General features: G+C 48.0%; 1 protein-coding gene and 1 pseudogene across 1 annotated transcript in view; one reads left to right on the top strand and one right to left on the bottom strand.

Annotated features, from left to right (window-relative positions):
* The window catches only part of LOC147092640 (NACHT, LRR and PYD domains-containing protein 3-like), a 126212-nt gene extending 106623 nt beyond the window's left edge, over window positions 1–19589 (top strand). Inside the window, exons 4-10 of the mRNA XM_085975969.1 lie at window positions 3541–3712; window positions 3818–3883; window positions 7035–8772; window positions 16645–16731; window positions 16873–17043; window positions 17163–17330; window positions 17500–19589. Coding sequence (XP_085832095.1) covers window positions 3541–3712; window positions 3818–3883; window positions 7035–8772; window positions 16645–16731; window positions 16873–17043; window positions 17163–17330; window positions 17500–17587 — 2490 coding nt within the window. The 3' untranslated portion in view covers window positions 17588–19589. The remainder of the gene's footprint in view (window positions 1–3540; window positions 3713–3817; window positions 3884–7034; window positions 8773–16644; window positions 16732–16872; window positions 17044–17162; window positions 17331–17499) is intronic.
* LOC147092639 (NACHT, LRR and PYD domains-containing protein 3-like) overlaps window positions 1–24272 on the bottom strand; it is a 326912-nt pseudogene that overhangs the window by 252898 nt on the left and 49742 nt on the right.

Raw genomic sequence — 24272 nt, 5'->3', positions numbered from 1 at the left:
TAAAATAACCAACACGCACTCATTCTCCCCTCTCCGCCTCTATATCGTTACTGGTCCAGTCATGTAACCAACACGCTCTCGTTCTCCCCTCGCCGTCTCTATATCGTTACTGGTCCAATAATATAACCAACACGCTCTCGGTCTCCCCGCACCGTCTCTATATCGTTACTGGTCCAGTAATATAACCAAAACGCTCTCGTTCTCCCCTCTCCGTCTCTATATCGTTACTGGTCCAGTAATATAAACAACACGCTCTCGTTCTCCCCTCGCCGTCTCTATATCGTTACTGGTCCAATAATGTAGCCAACACACTCTCGTTCTCCACACCTCGCCGTCTCTATATCGTTACTGGTCCAGTAATATAACCAACACGCTCTCGTTCGCCCCTCACCATCTCTATATCGTTACTGGTCCAGTAATATAAACAACACACTCTCGTTCTCCCTCTCGCCGTCTCTACATCATTACTGGTCCAGTAATATAACCAACACACTCTCGTTCTCCACACCTCGCCGTCTCTATATCGTTCCTGGTCCAGTAATATAACCAACACGCTCTCGTTCTCCCCTCTCCGTCTCTTTTTAGTTACTGGTCCAGTAATATAACCAACGCACTCTCGTTCTCCCCTCACCATCTCTATATCGTTACCGGTCCAGTAATATAACCAACACGCTCTCGTTCTCCACACCTCGCCGTCTCTATATCGCTGCTGGTCCAGTAATATAACCAACACGCTCTCGTTCTCCCCTCGCCGTCTCTATATCGTTACTGGTCCAGTAATATAACCAACACGCTATCGTTCTCCCCTCGCTGTCTCTATATTGTTACTGGTCCAGTAATATAAGCAACACGTTCTCGCTCTCCCCTCGCCGTCCCTATATCGTTACTGGTCCAGTAATATAACCAACACACTCTCGTGCTCCCCTTGCCGTCTCTATATCGTTACTGGTCCAGTAATATAACCAACACGCTGTCGTTCTCCCCTCGCTGTCTCTATATTGTTACTGATCCAGTAATATAACCAACACGTTCTCGTTCTCCCCTCACCGCCTCTATATCGTTACTGGCCCAGTAATATAACCAACACACTCTCGTTCTCCCCTCGCCGTCTCTATATCGTTACTGGTCCAGTAATATAACCAACACACTCTCGTTCTCCCCTCGCCGTCTCTATATCGTTACTGGTCCAGTAATATAACCAACACGCTCTCGTTCTCCCCTCGCCGTCTCTATATCATTACTGGTCCAGTAATATAACCAACACGCTCTCGTTCTCCCCTCTCCATCTCTATATCGTTACTGGTCCAGTAATATAACCAGCACTCTCTCGTTCTCCCCTAGCCGTCTCTATATCATTACTGGTCCAGTAATATAACCAACATGCTCTCGTTCTCCCCTCGCCACCTCTATATCGTTACTGGTCCAGTAATATAACCAACACACTCTCGTTCTCCACACCTCGCCATCTCTATATCGTTACTGGTCCAGTAATATAACCAACAGGCTCTCGTTCTCCCCTCACCATCTCTATATCGTTACTGGTCCAGTAATATCAACAACGTGCTCTCGTTCTCCCCTCGCCACCTCTATATCGTTACTGGTCCAGTAATATAACCAACATGCTCTCGTTCTCCCCTCGCCACCTGTATATCGTTACTGGTCCAGTAATATAACCAACACGCTCTCGTTCTCCCCTCGCCGTCTCTATATCGTTACTGGTCCTGTAATATAACCAATACGCTCTCGTTCTCTCCTCGCCGTCTCTATATCGTTACTGGTCCAGTAATATAACCAACACCCTCTCTTTCTCCCCTTGCTGTCTCTATATCGTTACTGGTCCAGTAATATAACCAAAACACTCTCGTTCTCCACACCTCGCCATCTCTATATCGTTACTGGTCCAGTAATATAACCAACACGCTCTCGTTCTCCCCTCACCATCTCTATATCGTTACTGGTCCAGTAATATCACCAACGTGCTCTCGTTCTCCCCTCGCCACCTCTATATCGTTACTGGTCCAGTAATATAACCAACATGCTCTCGTTCTCCCCTCGCCACCTGTATATCGTTACTGGTCCAGTAATATAACCAACACGCTCTCGTTCTCCCCTCGCCGTCTCTATATCGTCACTGGTCCTGTAATATAACCAACACCCTCTCTTTCTCCCCTCTCCGTCTCTATATCGTTACTGGTCCAGTAATATAACCAACACACTCTCGTTCTCCCCTCACCATCTCTATATCGTTACTGGTCCAGTAATATAACCAACACACTCTCGTTCTCCCCTTGCCCTCTCTATATCGTTACTGGTCCAGTAATATAACCAACACGCTCTCGTTCTCCCCTCGCCGTTTCTATATCGTTACTGGTCCAGTAATATAACCAACACGCGCTCGTTCTACCCTCGCCTTCTCTATATCGTTACTGGTCCAGTAATATAAGCAACACGCTCTCGTTCTCCACACCTCGCCGTCTCTATATCGTTACTGGTCCAGTAATATAACCAACACGCTCTCGTTCTCCCCTCGCCGTCTCCATATCGTTACTGGTCCAGTAATATAACCAACACACTCTCGTTCTCCACACCTCGCCATCTCTATATCGTTCCTGGTCCAGTGATATAACCAACACGCTCTCGTTCTCCCCTCGCCGTCTCTATATCGTTACTGGTCCAGTAATATAACCAACACACTCTCGTTCTCCCCTCGCCGTCTCTATATCGTTACTGGTCCAGTAATATAACCAACACACTCTCGTTCTCGACTCCTCGCTGTCTCTGTGTCCATTGTCTGATTGCACCTCTGTGAAGTGCCTTTCGATGCTTTCTTTTCTGCCTTAAAGGCGTTATATAAACATAAGCTTTGATGAAGAAAGTCCTGACTACACCAACCCCATTGCCGAATATCTGTTCCCGGTTACGGAGGTTTCATACTGGCAGCGGGTGTGTCAAATAACGAGTGTCAAACATTTAAATTACTGAGGGAACAAATGATTAAACGTTTCATCTTTATTTTAATTGGTCGATTCTCCGGCCCTATACATCAACAGTGGTTGTTTCAATTAGTCAGCGATAATTTCTCAGGCAGGCTTCAAGCTGCTTCTCTCACTTCAGATTCGTTCCTTCCCTTTAACTTGAGTTCTGATTCGCTGCTGTTTTATTTCTAAGTAAATCACAAAGTGGGGCAGCAGGAAGTAAGTGAGAGAAACGAGTGTATCATATCGTCAAACAGTAATCTGATGTCATGTTGGGCTCTGAAGGACAGAGAAAACTAATCATTTTAAAACTGCTGCAGATTCTCAGTGACTCCTCGCTGTCCAAGAACTATAATTCATTCCAATTCTTTGCCATTAATGACTGAATCAAGTTGCTTACAGAATATTCTGCCCATGTTCAGAATGGATCAGTATCCGGCCCAGTGATTGCTTTCCCTGCTCAAAACAACTGGGAGATCCCATCACTGTGCAGATCATTTCCTTCTCATTCTCAGTGTTTGTCTTTCACTCCGCTCCTCAATATATTCATTATTATTCTTTACAGAAAGTCACTGATCTTGCGGAGAAGGGAAAACGGGCGGAGAATTCCAAGCTTCTCCTAAATCTGGTGATGGAGAAAGGCTCTGGGGCCCGAAGGGTGATGTGGGAATCCTTTGTGAAAATGCGCCATGGGGTGCCAAAGCTGGACAAAATACTGAGAGAAATGCTCGAACTTGGTACGGAATAATTACTCACTGAATTCAATTTCACATTCGAATAAACCATGATTTGCTGTAATATTACACAGATCTGATTTCATATACGCTCATTAATTTAAACAGGTTCTGATCCATTTGATTATATAAACATCGCACGAGGTTTATCCGAAGTACCCAGTCAACTGAAAGGTAAGTGATGACCTGGAGATTTCAAACCGTTTATTTTATATCTGAAAATCAGAATGATTGACAGCACCCGTTTGTTTAGAGTTTGTCAGAATCTGGGAATCAGAAGTTCAAAGCCTGGAAGCATATGATTGAAAGTCATTTAGATTTATTATCAATTCAAAGCTAGTCTGTATAGGTTCAAATTCAAATTCAGACAATTTTTGATGTTTCGTGTATAATGCGGACGGTGCAGTATTTCATTAACTCCAGCTGCTGATCTCTATTACTTGTGAGGTCTTCTAAACACCTGGCAGAATCCTGATACACTGTGAATCCCCATACACACCTGGCAGAATCCTGATACACTGTGAATCCCCATACACACCTGGTAGGATCCAGATACACTCTGAAACCCCATACACACCTGGCAGGATCCTGATACACTGTGAAACCCCATACATACCTGACAGGGTTCTGATACACTGTGAAACGCCATACACACCTGGCAGGATCCTGATACACTGTGAAATCCCATACACACCTGGAATTATGCTGTTACACTCTGAAACCCCATACACACCTGGCAGGGTCCTGATACACTGAGAAATCTGCATACGCACCTGGTAATATTCTGATATACAGTGAATCCTAATACAAACCTCCTCTGTGTCACGCAGGCATTCTGGGATCAAAAAGTGCCTTTAGCCAGTTATTCAGGGTTTTCTGCGCCCCTGGAAATCTGTTCCCCCATAAAGTACAGGGTAAGTTCTGGAGACATGCGTAATAGAATAATTTTATCACTTCTCAGCACACAATAACATTTCGGAAATTGCTATATCTGATCTGAGAAGATATACAGGTGTTCACACAATATAACATTATTCCATTCCGTGTAAAAATGTACAATGTTCACGGTGACGAGGAAGTTATTGGTTATCTTCATAATGGTATTGAATGAGAGGCACTCATTCTACTCAAATTATATTTCTTAAATCACATGTATGTTTACCAGTGTAATGACTAATGGAAACACATTTGTAATTTCCCAAAACTACATTGTAGGAAACTTATACCAAATTGAAAAAAAAGGGAGTAAAATTATTGGTAGAACAGTTCAAATCGACGGTGAATGTTTTCTGCTCTAACATTAAACTGGGTGAAGTAGGCGGCCATTCTATTTCTAATCTAAAGCAAAATACTGCGGATGCTGGAAATCTATTTCAAATTCTAATCGGTGATATAACCGGACTGTTATAAAAACATATATTGATTGTATGTGTAAAACTGCTTGAAAACTTGTTTGCAATTTCGGAGATACAATGTAACCGGAGAATGATTAGGGACAGGAAAATACCATTCGGGTCAATCAAGTCATCCCTGTGAGAGAGATAAAGCCACCTAACCCTCCTCTCAGAATATCCACAATAATATCTTCAATTGTCTCTAGACCCCACTTACACTGCCCTTTAGTGCCCTTCCCTGGTAACTGGTCCACCCGCTCTAATACCCCTTGGGTGAAAAATATACCCCGATTTCCATTTTTACTTCTGATTTTCAATTTTCTCCATTACTATTTATTTTGCTATTTGTTTCCTGCACTAATGTTGTGAATTCCATTAAAATATTTCAATACTGATGTCGCTTGCCCAAAGCAAAATGCATAAAACACCCTCAACATAAACTCCTAAAACCTTAAGTCATGTTCCTGATTCCCCTCTGTACCATCAGAATGCCAGTAACATTTACCTGTGTTCAGGTAACTATAGCAGTGCAGGTAACACCCCAGACAACTGTCAATTCACAGTCTGCCCCTCTCTCTATACACAATACACCAGATAACCTGTCCGAGTCCTGATATAATACCAGTGGAACTTCTTTTAAGAGGCGGAAATGATAAGGGAGGGAATTCCAGAACTTCGGGCCCCGGAAGCTGAAAGGGCATCCGCCAATGGTGGAGTGATGAAAATCGGAGATGCACAATAGGCCAGAATTGCAGTAAGGCAGAGATCTCTGAGGATGCTAGTGCTGGAGGTTACAGAGATAGGGAGGGACAAGACCATGAAACAATTTAAAAATAAGAATGAGAAATTTAAAACCAAGGCGTTGTTGGATCAGGAGCAAATGTAGTTCAGTGACCGCAGGGGTGATGTTTGAACGGGACTTGGTGCAAGTTAGAATATGGACAGTAGGGGTCTGTATTAGCTCAAGTTTACGGAGGGTACATCGTGGGAGGCCGACCAGGAGAGCATTGGAATAGTTGAGTCGGGATGTAACAAAGGCATTGATGAGAGTTTCAGCAGCAGATGAGTTGAGGCAGTGGCGGAGATGAGCAATGTTTTGGAGGTTGAAGTAGGCGGTCTTGGTGATGGGCAAGATATCAGGTCGGAAGATCAGATAAGGGTCAAATAATCCTCCGATTCGATCTTCTGACCACTTAGTCTGTTTCACACACAGCTCACACAATACCCCAGCTAACATACAGGAACAGTGGACCTTCTGACCATTTAGAGTCTGTCCCTCTCCCAGTACACACAATCCTCCAGATAACCATCCCATGGTCAGATACAATGACAGTGGGACTCCTGGCCATTCACAGTCTGTCCCTCTCTCAGTGCACACAATCCTCTAGATAAACATCCCATGGTCTGATACAATTACAGTGGGACTTCTATCCATTAACAGTCTGTCTCTCTCTCAGTGCACACAATCCTCCAGATAACCATACCACGGTCTGATACAATTACAGTGGGACCAGTGGTCATTCACAGTCTGTCCCTATCCTCCTTCTCGTGTCTTCTAGCTGCTCCCTTTGAAGATTGATCAATGAGAACTACTACTGTTGTATAACCAGGATCACGGGTGGATTTATAATGAGATGTCTGTAGTACAAGGCAGGGCTGATTGCATTAACCATCAGAGGGAAAATATCACCTTCATAGAAATCTCTATGTTCAGTGAATATTAGAATCAAGTGAGAATTTGATACATTTTTTGGCCATTGTTCACTTTCCAGCGAGGTTTCCATTAACAGTTTTAATTTCTACATGCACATCTATTGAAGCTGTGAATTAAATCTTGCAATAATTTACTGAATAGTGCAATGGTATTGAGGAGTTGTTTTATGTCAATGCAATTAACATTGTGAACCACTTTCGATCTGTTCTCATTGAAGATGTTAAACAGAAACACAAGGAAACACTTCGGATACAAACAGAAACACTGAGAGTGAACACTATCCTAATAAAGGAGAAGGTTAGGATTTTCCAACTGGTTGATCGATACGCTGAGCTAACGGTCATTTCTACTGTTCGAGACCGGACGCTTGTTGAACATGAACTGCTGGCAAGAGGCCGAGACCATGAAGAGTGGAGACAGAAACATCTCCGGCGAGAACTGGAAAAAATCCGAACAGATCAATTGTTCCACAGCAGTTTTTCCCGGAGAAAATCCAAATCTGGCAGTTCAGCAGCAGTGAGCGGAGTCCCGGGGATTGGAAAAACAACAATGGTACAAAAGATTGTTCATGACTGGGCAACTGGGAAAATATACCCACACTTTCAATTCGTTTTCAGTTTTAAATTCCGGGATTTGAATGCTATTAATTGTAGAATAAACCTGAGGAATCTGATAATGGATCTGTATCCTTACTTTGGGAATATTCTGGGAGAGCTTTGGAAGAACCCAGAGGGATTGCTGTTTATATTCGATGGTTTGGATGAATTCAAGGACAGAATCGATTTTGCTGACAATCGGAGAAATACAGAACCTCAGCACATGTGCACAGATCCCGAAGACTGGTGTGAAGTGTCTGACATTGTGTACAGTTTAATACAGCACAAGCTGCTCCCAGGATGTTCAGTGCTCATGACCAGCCGCCCCACTGCATTACATTTATTGGAAAAGGCTGAGATAAGTGTCTGGGCTGAAATCTTGGGGTTTGTTGGCGAAGAGCGGAAGGAATATTTCAACAAGTTTTTTGAAGATCAGACAGTAGCAGCAGCTGTTTTCAAACATGTGGAGGAGAACGACATCCTGTACACCATGTGCTACAACCCTTCCTACTGCTGGATCCTCGGCCTGTCACTGGGTCCCTTCTTTACACAAAGAGACAGGGAACAGCAGCGAGTTCCCAAGACCATCACCCAACTATATTCCTACTATATTTACAATATTCTGAAAAACCATGGCCGAGAGATTAAAAGCCCCCGTGATGTGATACTGAGGCTTGGTGAGATGGCCGTCACAGGAGTCTCCGAGAAGAAGATTGTGTTTAGAAATGGAGATTTGATCAAGTACAATCTGCAACCTTCCCAGTTCCTGTCTGGGTTCATGATGGAACTGTTGGAGAGAGATCATTCTGCCCAGAGCGTGGTGTACTCATTCCCGCACCTCACCATCCAAGAGTTTGTAGCCGCACTCGCACAATTCCTGATTCCAGATCCCGGCGACATCCTGAAACTCCTCAGAGAATCCCACAGCAATGAAGATGGGCGATTTGAGATATTTCTCCGTTTTGTTGCTGGTCTCTCCTCCCCACGGGCAGCTCGGCCCCTGGAGGAGTTTCTGGGTCAATTTCTTCATCAAAGCACCCGCCGAGTGATTGACTGGGTGAAGGAGAAGGTTGAAGGACAGATTAAAAACACAGGGAGTGAAACTGGTAAAAGGAACCTCCTGAACACATTCCACTACCTGTTTGAGTCTCAGAATAAAGCACTGGCTCGGATCACAGTGGGATCTATTGAATCCCTTACCTTTAGTGGATTGACATTGACCCCGATTGACTGTGCGGTTCTGTCTGATGTCATTGGGCTCTGTGATACAATAAAACACCTGGATCTGGGGAACTGCCACATTCTTTGTGAAGGTTTCCAGCGGCTGGGACCCGTACTGCACAAATGCCGGAAGTTGAGGTAACTGTTTATTGTCTCTAACTGTTGGCCGAATTGTAGAACAGTCATGGATTGTGTTGTTGCTCCGTAATAAAGGGAAACAAACAGTTCAGTTAAACCAGACAGAATCAGATTCAACAAAAATATGAGCAATAATAAGAGGATCAGTTCGTAATTCCCTCAGGACTGAATCATAAGATAGGATCCTTGTGAACAAGTAGGAATTTTACAGTCTTTATCAGATCAGCAAATACAGGTCACAGAGTCTGATAATTTAATAACAAAAAATCATATTTAATGAGGCTGGACAGCGGAATGTAAACATAAAATACAATCCGGCAGTACACATAAAATTAATTTAAAATGTTTTCCACATCCAACATTTCAAGTAGAAATAGGGCAGAAACCCGAATTTAAATCACTAACAGTTCAATATTTACTCCAATACTGTGCAGGGTTTGTTTTGTTGAGGGGGAAGTTTCCTGGATGGGGAATATTGGGGAACCAGGAACTCTTTTAGCTGTAAATGTTTACAACTACACACAATCCTGAACATTGAGAAAATATTGATTTTCAGGATCTTACATCTGCCGGTAAAAGGTTCCAATCTAACGTGTTGTGGGGTATTAGCCCCGGAGTACAGACACACACCGGCCAGTGGTGGGGCCTCGCACACAGCGGGCGGCTCCTGGGTAAACCGGGGGCAGTGAACCTGGGAATTCCCCATAATCGGCCCCCTGTGTGTGAGGCCCCGCTCGGGGAGGGAACTTCCGATAATTCCCCAAAAACTGTCGGTCCAGTTACACCTGAAATAAAGGTAGAACCTTTTTAATGAGAATAAAGTGAAAGACTCCCCTCCCCTAGAAACTAGGAACACAGGGACATTTAATACTTGTAACGGGACAGAACAAACTCTGTTGCTGCTGTTGACAAACATTCACTATAAGCCCTCTGACTTCCACAGCTACCTGGAATATACTTCCTCCCACCTCGCTTCCGATAAGGCCGCTAGTCGATTCTCCCAGTTTTTCTGTCTCTGCCCCTTCTACTCTGATGATGCCACCTTCCATACTAGTGCTTCCGACATGTCTTCCTTTTTCTTCAACCGAGGGTTCTCCTCTACCGTGGTTGACATGGCTCTTGACCATGTCCGTTCTATTTCCCACACTTCTGCTCTCACCCCTTCCCCTCCCTCCTGGAACCACGATAGGGTTCACCTTCTCCTCACCTTTCACCCCACCAGCCTCCGTATTCAACAGATCATCCTCCACCATTTCCTCCACGTCTAGTGCGATCCCACCACCAAACATATCTTCCCTTCACCTCCCCTTTCAGAATTCCAAAGGGAACACTCCCTCCCCCACACCCTGATCCACTCCTCAATCACCCCCAACACCCCTTCCCCTTCCTATGACACTTTCCCATGCAAGCACAGGAGATGCAACACCTGCCGTTTTACCTCTTCCCTTCCCACTGTCCAGGGCCCCAAACAATCCTTCCATGTGAAACAGCGATTTACTTGTTGTACTTGCAATTTAGTATACTGTATTCACTGCTCACGATGCGGTCTCCTCTACTTTGGGGAGACAAAATGCAGATTGTGTGACCACTTTGTGGAACACCTCTGCTCAGTCCATAAGTGTGACCCCGAGCTTCTGGTACCTATCACTTTATTTCTCTGCTCCACTCCCACTCTGCTCTCTCCATTCTTGGCCTCTTGCCCTCTTCCAACAAAGTACAACATAAGACCAAGGAACAGCACCTCATCTTTCAATTAGGCACTTTACAGCCTTCTGGACTCAACATCGAGTTCAACAATTTCTGAATTTAAACTCGGCCCCTATTTTATTTTTTTCATTATTGTTTCTCCTTTCCCTTTTTTTCATCACATGACAGCTGTTGATGATTCTGCCATTGCCATTCACACCTCATCTAGATTCCTATTTTGTTATTAACTTGTCCCATTAACATCTCCTTTTGCTTTCACCAGCATCCCTTTTGTCTTTTAATCTATCCTGTCTTCCACCCTGTCATAGACCTTTGTAGGAATCAACGAATTCCTATCTAAATCACTGAGGTCGAGGCAGTTCACCAATGTAGGAATCAACGGATTCTGATCTAAATCACTAAGGTCGAGGCAGTTCAGTAAATTAACCGAATTTAATTAAACTGGTGAACAAAACAAAAACATGCAGGAGCAACAGCAAACAGGTCTACACAGTAACTAGTTCCACGAGGTCTGAACCCAGAACCTCCCACCTCTGACGTCATGACATCATCACGTTTCCCGCCACTCGGGGCACCACGTGACCAACGTGACGACGTCATCACGTTGTTTCAGGGTTTTTACAGAAAGCTTGTTTACACTCAGCAAACGGACCTAGGTGCTGTAACATTGTTTTAAAGACAGTTATTCATTTGTTCAGGAGTTCATTGGTGGTTTTACCACACCTTCCCTTTTGTTCTTTCCTCCGCTCCCCCCCACATTTCCCTGCTCCTACACTTGCTTAAAAATCTGTTACATCTGTAACTTTTTCCAGTTCTGTCGAAGTGTCCGCGACCTGAAACATATAACTCTGTTTCTCTCTCTATAGATGCTGCCTGATTTGCTGGGTATTTCCAGCATTTTCTGTTTTTATTTCAGTATAAATTCTCCTTGTTATATAAAATCCGGGGGGACGGATTTGACAGCAGCTGTTAGCGTTTCAAAATATAACTCACCCCGAGATATTATACAGATTAATATAATGTACATATAAAGTGCAGGAAATCACCACTTTATCATTTAATTAAGGACAATTTGCCCCATTCCCATAAAATCCGGGATTGAAGGAGCAGCAGAAAAGAGACTAGTGTTCCCTAAACATGACGAGGCTGGTCACTGAGCTCCAGGAGGGTAATTCTGACCATCAGGGAATGAGACCGGACTGAGGGACATTTAAAGGCTTCACACAGACAGCACTTTATTTAATAAATACATTTACTGACAGTCCCTGAATATATGGGGAGTTGGGCAGAGTGAGATTCATTCCCAGTGACAGGAATGGGGCAAATTTTCCGAGGGGTTAGTGGGCACGATCGGTGGCGGGTCGGGTGTGAAACTGTATTTTTCCCCAGCGGGTCAGGAGCCCGCTGTGAAACCGCTGCCACACGCCTTTTCCAAATGTTGGGTCTGTCAGCGCTAAGCAGACCCGACCCACAGCTGTGGAGGTGGCAGTTCAGGTCATTATGACCTTGTTAACAATTAACAACTATTTGAGTGAACCTTCAGAGTTTACCAGTTGCCCACGTGGGCTACACTGCTCGGGGATCACGTCAGGTAAGCAGGGCGGGAGTTCAATGGCCATGGACCAATCTCATTAATTGACAGCTGGAAATGTGCTACAAAATCTCCCGTCTCACAGCTGTTCACTTTCAATGCGCATAAGCTAATATTTACTGCATTTTAAGACAGGTTGAGCTTTCTGCAGGTTGCAAGTGTTTGGATCAAACTCTCTATCCAATGTCTCCTCATTGGAACAAAGTCTCTCACCATTGACAGATTGCTTCTGTCATGTAAAGTTCACCTGCCATCTATCACATCACCATGGGTATGGTTTATGCTGTCTCACCTTGGGCCTCAGAACATAAGAACATAAGAAGTAGGAGCAGGAGTAGGCCATACGGCCGCTCGGGCCTGCTCCGCCATTCAATAGGATCATGGCTGATCCGAACCTAGACTCACGTCCACTTTCCTGCCCGCTCCCCGTAACCCCAAATTCCCTTATCAGCTAGGAAACTGTCCATCTCCGTTTTAAATTTATTTAATATTGCAGCTTCCACAGCTCTCCGAGGTAGCAAATTCCATAGATTTACTACCCTCTGAGTGAAGAAGTTTCTCCTCATCTCAGTTTTGAAACGGCAGCCCCTTATTCTAAGATTATGCCCCCTAGTTCTAGTCTCACCCATCAGTGGAAACATCCTCCCCGCATCCACCCGATCAAGGCCCCGCACAATTTTATATGTTTCGATAATATCGCCTCTCATTCTTCTGAATTCCAATGAGTAGAGGCCCAACCTACTCAACCTTTCTTCATAAGTCAACCCCCTCATCTCCGGAATCAACCGAGTGAACCTTCTCTGAACCGTCTTGAGAGCAAGTATATCTTTTCTTAAATATGGAAAACAAAACTGTACGCAATATTCCAGGTGTGGCCTCACCAGTACCCTGTATAACTGAAGCAAGACTTCCCTGCTTTAATACTCCATCCCCCTTGCAGTAAAAGCCAAGATTCCAATGGCCTTCCTGATCACCTGCTGTACCTGCATACTAACCTTCTGTGTTTCATGTACCAGGACCCCCAGATCCCTTTGTACTGTAGCACTTTGCAGTTTCTCTCCATTTAGATAATAACTTGCTCTTTGATTTTTTTCTGCCAAAGTGCATTACCTCACACTTTCCAACATTATATTCCATCTGCCAAATTTCTGCCCACTCACTTAGCCTGTCTATGTCCTTTTGCAGGTTTTTTATGTCCTCCTCACTCACTGCTTTCCCTCCCATATTTGTATCATTGGCAAACTTGGATATGTTGCACTTGGTCCCCTCCTCCAAATCGTTAATATAGATTGTAAAGAGTTGGGGTCCCAGCACTGACCCCTGCAGAACACCACTAGTTACTGATTGCCAACCCGAGAATGAACCATTTATCCCAACTCTCTGTTTTCTGTTAGATAGCCAACCTTCCAGCCATACCAGTATATTACCCCCAAATTATGTGATTTTTTATCTTGTGCAGGTATCTTTTGTGTGGCACCTTTCAAATGCCTTTTGGAAGTCCAAATACACCACAGCCACTGGTTCCCCTTTATCCACCCTGTTTGTTAAAAGAATTCAAGCAAATTTGTCAAACAGGACTTCCCCTTCATAAAACCATGCTGACTCTGTCCGACTAAATTATGCTTATACAAATGTCCTATTACTGCTTCCTTAGTAATGGACTACAACATTTTACCAACCACAGATGTTAGGCTAACTGGTCTATAGTTTCCAGCCTTTTGTCTACTTCCCTTTTTAAATTAGGGCATTACAGTAGCAGTTTTCCAATCTGCTGGGACCTTTCCTGAATCCAGGGAGTTTTGGAAAATTACCACCAATGCATCCGCAATCCCTACCGCTACTTCTCTCAAGACCCTAGGATGTAAGCCATCAGGTCCAGGGGATTTATCCGCCTTAAGTCCCATTATCTTACTGAGTACCATCTCCTTAGTAATTTTAATCGTGTTTAGCTCCTCCCCCCCCCCATTGCCCCCTGTTTGACCAGTGTTGGGATATTTTTAGTGTCCTCTACTGTAAAGACTGATACAAAATATTTGTTCAGCCTTTTGGCCACCTCCATGTTCCCCACAATAATTTCCCGGTCTCGTACTCTAAGGGACCAACATTCACTTTAGCCACTCTTTTTTTCTTTTTATATAACTGTAGAAACTCTTGCTATCTGTTTTTATATTTTTTGTTAGTTCACTTTTATAATCTATCTTCCCTTTCTTAATTAATCTTTTAGTTATTCTTTGCTGGCTTTTAAATGCTTCCCAATCTTCTATCCTCCCACTAGATTTGGCTACTTTATATGCCCTTGTTTTCAGTCAGATACTATCCTTTATTACTTTACTTAGCCACGGATGGCTGTCTTTTCTTTTATGCCCCTTTTTCCTCATTGGGATATATTGTTTTCTTGAAAGTTGTGAAATATCTCCTTGAATGTACACCACTGCTCATGTACCGTCTTACACCTTAATCTATTTTCCCAGTCCACTTTAGTCAACTCTGCTCTCATACCTTCATAGTCTCCTTTATTTAAGCATAGTATGTTGGTTTGAGATCCAACTCTCTCATCTTCCAACTGAATTTGGAATTCAACCATGTTATGGTCACTCATTCCAAGGGGATCCTTTACTATGACATTTTTTATTAATCCTGTCTCATTACACAGGACCAGATCTAAGATTGCCTGCCCCCTGGTTGGTTCAGTAACATACTGCTCAAGGAACCCGTCCCTAATGCACTCGATGAACTCTTCCTCAAGGCTGCCCTGCCCAATTTGATTTGTCCAGTCAATATGAAAGTTAAAATCTCCCATGATTATAGCTGTTCCCTTATTACAAGCCCCAACTATTTCCTGTTTTATACTCCGATCAATAGGGTTGCAACTGTTAGGAGGTCTATAGACTACGCCCACTAGTGACTTTTTCCCCTTATTATTCCTTATCTCCACCCAAACTGTTACACTATCCTGATCTTTTGACCCAATATAATTTCTCACTATTGCAGTGATTCCATCCTTTATTAACACAGCCACCCCACCTCCCTTCCCTTCCTGTCTGTCCTTCCTAATAGTCGAATGCCCCTGGGTGTTTAGTTCCCAGTCATGGGCACCCTGCAGCCATGTCTCCATAATGGCCACCAGATCATACCCAAGTGTAGTTATTTGTACCGTCAACTCATCTATTTTGTTACGAATGCTGCGTGCATTCAGATAAAGAACTTTTAAATATGTTTTGTGACAATTTATTCTTGCTTTTACCCCCTTTACTACTTTACCTTTATCTTTATATATTCTGTCCCTTCCTGACACGCTCAGGGTCGCACCATGATCAGCCCCAACACCTGCAGCACCAGGCACACCAGCAGCAACAACACCAACCTGCTCCACAACTCCTGATGCTGCACAGCACAGAGGGCATCACCACCAGAACACACTGCTGACCGGGATGCCAGGGATGGTGTCACCATGGGCAGAGTTTCTTCACTTGATGCTGGATGCCACATGATGCGCCAGGTTTGCACCAGCCCACACCAACAACATAAAGCATCATTACAGTGCCCAAGCCATTCCATTCACACTCATCAAAATTGCGGGGTGTACCGTTATGTCTTACCAGTCACTGCAACTCACTAAGCCACATCCAAAGGTGCACACAAACCTATCGAAGAATTGAAAGTGTTGAAAATAAAGATTTCAATGTTTGATACCACATTAACAGAAACTTCACATGAACATTGGCTAAAACACACAATTGCCTACCCTTGTGTGTTAGTTGGTATGATTGGATTAGGATGAGGGTGAGTGTGAGGGGTGGTTAGTGAGATGGGGATGTGATAATATAGCTAGATAGGGATGGGCGGTGGTGCAAGGTAAGTTGTGTGTAAGAATGTGCAGCAGTAGGGTAAGGGAGGCAGAGTGATGAGGATGTGATGAGTGGCACAGCAGGATGAGGTTGTGTGTGGCTTTGCAGTGACGTTTCGTGGTCTACTGAGATCATTGATAGCTTTGCACGACTACAGCCTGTTCCCCCTGAGGCCATCCCTGCTTGAGACCCACTGCAATGTGCAACAAGGCTGCATTGGTCTGGGGAGGTCTATTCCGTCACTGGATGAGAAGAAAGCCTTTCTGCCTGCTGTGACACCCTCCACAAGTATATGTATGGAGTCATGCGAGAGCCTGTGTGCAGCCCTGCACCTCTGTGCAGTGCTCGTCAGTGTTGCAACAGCTCAATGCTGTAGAACACTGACAGCACAAATGTCAAAATCAATTTGTGCATGGAGCGTTTAAGGAACGAGCTGCTGACGCATCATCAATTGACGTCATCAGACCCACTTCCACTAATTGGCCGGGAAACACGATGGGCCGGCTTAACCAACCAATCAGGGGAACGTCCTTCGACAGGTCGGGACCATGACCCGCCACCAACCCCGGCTGTATCGGACCCGCCCGGGTAGGGGAATGGCGGGGGAAACCGGGTTATTAATTCCCTAAAGTACTTTCAATGATTGCTGTAATATCAAAGAGTGAAATATATCAGATCCGTGGTTTGATTCAGTTTGTTTCTCATTCTCTGTCTGTTTGTGTTTAGATTAAGTGACAATGAATTGGGAGATTCTGGAGCGAAACTATTGTCTGCGGCTCTGAGGAATCCGGACTGTAAAATACAGGAACTGGAGTAAGTATCAGACACTGTGAGATTGTGTTTACAATAACTGGATGTCTGACACTGAACATTATTATTAGTATCAGTAATAGTGTTATTAATAAACACTGGGGATTTACTCTGAATACTGTTATTTCTCTTTCTGATTCCCAGGCTATGGGGTGCCGGTCTCACAGCTTCTTGTGCCCAAGATCTCACCTCCGCTCTCAGTACAAACCAGTCACTGACGGCTCTAGACCTGAGTGATGATAAACTGGGAGATTCAGGAGTGAAACTATTGTCTGCGGCTCTAAGGACCCCGGATTGTAAAATACAGAAACTGGAGTAAGTACCAGACTGTGTGAGATTGTGTTTATAATAACTGGGTGTCTGACACTGTTCATTATTATTAGTATCAGTAATAGTGTTATTGATAAACACTGGGGATTTACTCTGATCCCCAGGTTGGAAGGAGTCGGTCTCACAGATTCTTGTGCCGAGGATCTCGCCTCTGCTCTCAGTACAAACCGCTCACTGATGGATCTGGACCTGGGATCAAACTCCTTCACAGACCGATCTGTCCCCGCTCTCCGCCGCCTCATACTGACCTGCAGGAGTCTGGAGCTGATCCGGTGAGTGTTTCTGTTAATGTAAATGTAATAAATAAATTATAAATGGGATTCAGTCACTTATGGGTAATATTTGTCTGTAATTATTATTGAAATATTAACCCCAGTCTCACTGTTATTTACACTGTAGTTCAATCTGTTATTTTCCTGTTTAATCATTAATCTGTTTCAGGCTGGGGGCGAATCAGTTCAGTTTAAACGGAAAGAGACACCTGGAGTCGCTGCGGGAATGCAGACGCGGGTTGAGTGTGGATGTGTGAACATTTCAATTGATGACCATCACTGCTCTCATTATATGATCATTTTTGGCCGATTTTCTGCCCCTCCCCTTTAAGCGGCCATGCTCCAGGTTTGAATCATAATATGATTGAATTTTACATTCAGTTTGAGGGAGAGAAGAGTGGGTCCAAGACTATTATTTTAAACTTAAATAAGGGCAATTATGAGGGCATGAAAGCAGAGCTAGCTAAAGTGAACTGGCAAATTAGGTTTAGGGATAGGTCAATAGAATTGCAGTGGCAGACATTTAAGGGGATATTTCAAAATACACTGAATATATACATTCCAACAAGAAAGAAACATTCCAAGGGGAGGACCCACCATCCGTGGTTAACTAAAAAAGTTAAAGATAGCATTAAACTTAAAGAAAAAGCATATAATTGCACAAAGATGGGTGGCAGGTCAGTAGATTGGACAGAATATAAAAATACGGCAAAGAATGACAAAAAGATTAATAAGGAGAGAAAAATTAGAGTACAAGAGAAAGCTAACTAGAGATATAAAAACAGATAGAAAGAGTTTCTATAGATATTTTAAAAAGAAAAGTGTTAACAATGTGAGCGTTGGTCCGATAAAGCATGAGTCTGGGGAATTAATATTGGAAAATAAGGAGATGGCAGTTGAATTGAACAGGTATTTTGCATCGGTCTTCACTATAGAGGATACAAGTAACATCCCAGAAATAGCTGTAAATCAGGAAATGGAAGGGAGGGAGGAACTCAAGAATATTACAATCACCAGGGAAGTGGTATTGAGCAAATTGTTGGAGCTGCGAGTTGAAAAGTCCTCGGGTCCTGATGGACTTCATCCTAGGGTCTTAAAATAAGTGGCTAGTGAGATAGTTGATGCGTTGGTTTTAATTTTCCAAAATTCCCTAGATTCGGGGAAGGTTCCATTAGATTGGAAAAGAGCGAATGTAACTCCTTTATTGAAAAAGGGAGGGAGACAGAAAGCAGGAAACTATAGGCCAGTTAGCTTAGCATCTGCAATAAGGATGATGTTAGAAGCTATTATTAAATACGTTATAGCAGGGTACTTAGAAAAGTTGAAAGTAATCAGGCAGAGTCAACATGGTTTTGTGCAAGGAAAATCAATTTAACCAATTTATTGGAGTTTTTTGAGAAAGTAACGTGCTGTGGACAAAGCGGAACCAGTAGATGTACTGCACTTAAATTTCCAGAAGGCATTTGATAAGGTGCCACGTCAAAAGTTATTGCGGAAAATAAAAGCTCATGATGTAGGGGGCAACAGAATGGCATGGATAGATATTGGCTAGCTAACAGGAAACAAAGAGTAGGCATAAATGGGGCAGTTTTTGATTGGCAAGATGTAACCATTGGTTTGCCACAGGGATCAGTGCTGGGGCCTCAACTTCTCACAATTTATATAAATGATTTGGATGAAGGGTCTGAAGGTATAGTTATTAAATATGCACCTGACTCAAAGATATGAAGGAAAGTAAATTGTGAAGAGGACATAAGGAGGCTACAAAGGGATACACAGGTAACTCTTTGGTGTCCGGCACCGACATAGTGCCAGTTGATTAAAAATTCTGGGTAACGAAGAAGGGACATGGAGTGACAAAGGCCCGAGGTACGGGAGCCCCGTTCCACCAGCACAGGGGCGGGAGCCCCGTTCCACCAGCACAGGGGCTGGAGCCCCATTCCACCGGCACAGGGGCTGGAGCCCCATTCCACCGGCACAGGGGCTGGAACCCCATTCCACCAGCACAGGGGCTGGAGCCCCGTTCCACCGGCACAGGGGCTGGAACCCCGTTCCACCAGCACAGGGGCTGGAGCCCCATTCCACCAGCACAGGGGCGGGAGCCCCGTTCCACCGGCACAGGGGCTGGAACCCCGTTCCACTGACACAGGTGCTGGAGCCCCGTTCCACCAGCACAGGGGCTGGAGCCCCATTCCACTGACACAGGTGCTGGAGCCCCATTCCACCGGCACAGGGGCTGGAACCCCATTCCACTGACACAGGTGCTGGAGCCCCATTCCACCGGCACAGGGGCGGGAGCCCCGTTCCACCAGCACAGGGGCTGGAGCCCCATTCCACCGGCACAGGGGCTGGAGCCCCGTTCCACCGGCACAGGGGCTGGAGCCCCGTTCCACCGGCATAGGGGCTGGAGCCCCATTCCACCGGCACAGGGGTGGGAGCCCCGTTCCACCAGCACAGGGGCTGGAGCACCGTTCCACCAGCACAGGGGCTGGAGCCCCGTTCCACCGGCACAGGTGCTGGAGCCCCATTCCACCGGCACAGGGGTGGGAGCCCCGTTCCACCAGCACAGGGGCTGGAGCCCCGTTCCACCGGCACAGGGGCTGGAGCCCCATTCCACCGGCACAGGGGCGGGAGCCCCGTTCCACCGGCATAGGGGCTGGAGCCCCATTCCACCGGCACAGGGGCGGGAGCCCCATTCCACCAGCACAGGGGCTGGAGCCCCATTCCACCGGCACAGTGGCTGGAGCCCCGTTCCACCGGCACAGGGGCTGGAGCCCCGTTCCACCGGCACAGGGGCTGGAGCCCCATTCCACCGGCACAGGGGCTGGAGCCCCATTCCACCAGCACAGGGGCTGGAGCCCCGTTCCACCAGCACAGGGGCTGGAGCCCCATTCCACCGGCACAGGTGCTGGAGCCCCGTTCCACCGGCACAGGGGCTGGAGCCCCATTCCACCGGCACAGGGGTGGGAGCCCCGTTCCACCAGCACAGGGGCTGGAGCCCCATTCCACCAGCACAGGTGCTGGAGCCCCATTCCTCCGGCACAGGGGCTGGAGCCCCGTTCCACCAGCATAGGGGCTGGAGCCCCATTCCACCAGCACAGGGGCTGGAGCCCCGTTCCACCGGCACAGGGGCTGGAGCCCCGTTCCACCGGCACAGGGGTGGGAGCCCCATTCCACCGGCACAGGGGCTGGAGCCCCATTCCACCGGCACAGGGGTGGGAGCCCCGTTCCACCAGCACAGGGGCTGGGGCCCCATTCCACCAGCACAGGTGCTGGAGCCCCATTCCTCCGGCACAGGGGCTGGAGCCCCGTTCCACCGGCACAGGGGCTGGAGCCCCGTTCCAACTGCACAAGGGCTGGAGCCCGGTTCCAACGGTACAGGGGCTGGAGCCCCGTTCCACCAGCACAGGGGCTGGAGCCCCCTTCCACCGGCACAGGGTTGGAGCCCCGTTCCACCGGCACAGGGGCTGGAGCCCCATTCCACCGGCACAGAGGCGGGAGCCCCGTTCCACCAGCACAGGGGCTGGAGCCCCATTCCACCGGCACAGGGGCTGGAGCCCCGTTCCACCAGCACAGGGGCTGGAGCCCCGTTCCACCGGCACAGGGGCTGGAGCCCCGTTCCACCGGCACAGGGGCTGGAGCCCTGTTCCACCGGCACAGGGGCTGGAGCCCCGTTCCACCGGCACAGGGGCTGGAGCCCCGTTCCAACGGCACAGGGGCTGGAGCCCCATTCCAACGGCACAGGGGCTGGAGCCCGGTTCCAACGATACAGGGGCTGGAGCCCCGTTCCACCGGCACAGGGGCTGGAGCCCGGTTCCACCGGCACAGGGGCTGGAGCCCCTTTCCACCGGCACAGGGGCTGGAGCCCCTTTCCACCGGCACAGGGGCTAAAACCCGGTTCCACCGGCACAGGGGCTGGAGCACCATTCCACCGGCACAGGGGCTGGAGCCCCATTCCACCGGCACAGGGGCTGGAGCCCCGTTCCACCGGCACAGGGGCTGGAGCCCCGTTCCACCGGCACAGGGGCTGGAGCCCCGTTCCAATGGCACAGGGGTTGGAGCCCCGTTCCACCGGCACAGGGGCTGGAGCCCCGTTCCAATGGCACAGGGGCTGGAGCCCCATTCCACCGGCACAGGGGCTGGAGCCCCGTTCCAATGGCACAGGGGCTGGAGCCCGGTTCCACCGGCACAGGGGCTGGAGCCCCGTTCCACCGGCACAGGGACTGGAGCCCCGTTCCACCGGCACAGGGGCTGGAGCCCCATTCCACCGGCACAGGGGCTGGAGCCCGTTCCAATGGCACAGGGGCTGGAGCCCCATTCCACCAGCACAGGGGCTGGAGCCTGTTCCAATGGCACAGGGGCTGGAGCCCCGTTCCACCGGCACAGGGGCTGGAGCGCCGTTCCACCGGCACAGGGGCTGTAGCCCCGTTCCACCGGCACAGGGGCTGGAGCCCCGTTCCACCAGCACAGGGGCTGGAGCCCCATTCCACCGGCACAGGGGCGGGGGACCAGCTTCCACAGACACAGGTACAGGGGAACAGGTTCCACAGACAGAGGGCCTGGAGCCCCATTCCACAGGCACAGGTACAGGGGACCAGGTTACACAGGCACAGGGGCGGGAGCCCCATTCAACTGGCACAGGGGCGGGAGACCCGTTCCACTGGCACAGGGGCAGAGCCCCATTCAACTGGCACAGGGGCGGGAGCCCCATTCCACTGGCACAGGGGCGGGAGACCCGTTCCACTGGCACAGGGGCGGAGCCCCATTCCACTGGCACAGGGGCGGGAGCCCCATTCCACTGGCACAGGGGCGGGAGCCCCATTCCACTGGCACAGGGGCGGGAGCCCCGTTCAACTGGCACAGGGGCGGGAGCCCCATTCCACTGGCACAGGGGCGGGAGCCCCGTTCCACTGGCACAGAGGCGGGAGAGCCGTTCCACAGGCACAGGTACAGGGGACCAGGTTACACAGACACAGGGGCGGGAGCCCCATTCCACAGGCACAGGTACAGGGGACCACGTTACACAGACAAAGGTGCTGGAGCCCCGTTCCACAGACACAGGTACAGGGGACCAGGTTACACAGACAAAGGTGCTGGAGCCCCGTTCCACAGACACAGGTACAGGGGACCAGGTTACACAGACAAAGGTGCTGGAGTCCTGTTCCACAGGCACAGGTACAGGGGACCAGGTTACACAGGCACAGGTGCTGGAGCCCCGTTCCACAGACACAGGTACAGGGGACCAGGTTACACAGACACAGGGGCGGGAGCCCCGTTCCACAGGCACAGGTACAGGGGACCAGGTTACACAGGCACAGGTGCTGGAGCCCCGTTCCACAGACACAGGTACAGGGGACCAGGTTACACAGGCATAGGCGCTTGCGCCCCGTTCCACAGGCACAGGTACAGGGGACCAGGTTACACAGACACAGGGGTGGGTGCCCCATTCCACAGGCACAGGCACAGGGGACCAGGTTACACAGACAAAGGTGCTGGCGCCCCGTTCCACAGACACAGGTACAGTGGACCAGGTTACACAGACACAGGGGTGGGAGCCCCGTTCCACAGACACAGGTACAGTGGACCAGGTTACACAGACACAGGGGCGGGAGCCCCATTCCACAGACACAGGTACAGGGGACCAGGTTACACAGACACAGGGGCGCGAGCACCGTTCCACAGACACAGGCACAGGGGACCAGGTTACCCAGACACAGGCGCTGGCGCCCCGTTCCACAGACACAGGTACAGGGGACCAGGTTACACAGACACAGGGGCGGGAGCCCCGTTCCACAGACACAGGTACAGGGGACCAGGTTACACAACCAGAGGTGCTGGAGCCCCGTTCCACAGACACAGGTGCAGGGGACCAGGTTACACAGACACAGGGGCGGGAGCCCCGTTCCACAGACACAGGTACAGGGGACCAGGTTACACAGACACAGGGGCGGGAGCCCCGTTCCACAGACACAGGTACAGGGGACCAAGTTACACAGACACAGGGGCGGGAGCCCCGTTCCACAGACACAGGTACAGGGGACCAAGTTACACAGACACAGGGGCGGGAGCCCCGTTCCACAGACACAGGTACAGGGGACCAGGTTACACAGACACAGGGGCGGGAGTCCCGTTCCACAGACACAGGTACAGGGGACCAGGTTACACAACCAGAGGTGCTGGAGCCCCGTACCACAGACGCAGGTGCCGGGGACCAGGTTACACAACCAGAGGTGCAGTTGCATGAATACATGGCAAAAGTACGAGAACCCCGGCTAGACAGCCACAAATATACAGTATACGGAAGCCTCAAAACCTACTCCAGAATTTTGCTGGTTTTTAGAGAATTCCAGAAATTACGTGCCATTTAAACAAGAGTTTCCTGTGGATAGGTTACCTGAGTGGGCAATGATCTGGCAAATGGAGTATAACAGCGGAAAATGTGAAGTTGTCCATTTTGGCAGGAAGAATAAAAAAGAAGCATATTATCTAATTGGTGAGAGATTGCAGAGCTCCAAGATGCGGAGGGATCTGGGTGTCCTAGTGCATGAATCACAAAGGTTACTATGCAGGTACAGCAAGTAATTATGAAAGCTACTAGAATGTTATAGTTTATTGCGAGGGGAATTGAATGCAACAGCAGAGAGATTGTGCTTCAGTTATACAGGGCATTGGTGAGTATTGTGTACAGTATTGGTCTGGAGTACTGTGTACAGTATTGGTCTCCTTATTTAAGGATTGATGTAAGTGGGTTGCAAGCAGTTCAGAGAAGGTTTACTAGACTAATACATGGAATGGGTGGGTTGTCTTATGAGGAACGGTTGGACAGGCTAGGCTTGTATCCGCTAGAGTTTAGAAGAATAAGAGGTGACTTGATTGAAACATTTAAGATCCTGAGGGGACTGGACAAGGTGAATGTGGAGAGGATGTGTCCTCTTGTGGGAG

The sequence above is a fragment of the Somniosus microcephalus genome, unplaced genomic scaffold (assembly GCF_052327205.1).
Source record: "Somniosus microcephalus isolate GS21.2 unplaced genomic scaffold, FLI_Smic_1.0 unresolved_chr2, whole genome shotgun sequence".
NCBI lineage: Eukaryota > Metazoa > Chordata > Chondrichthyes > Squaliformes > Somniosidae > Somniosus > Somniosus microcephalus.
This window is presented reverse-complemented; position numbering and strand designations above follow the sequence as displayed.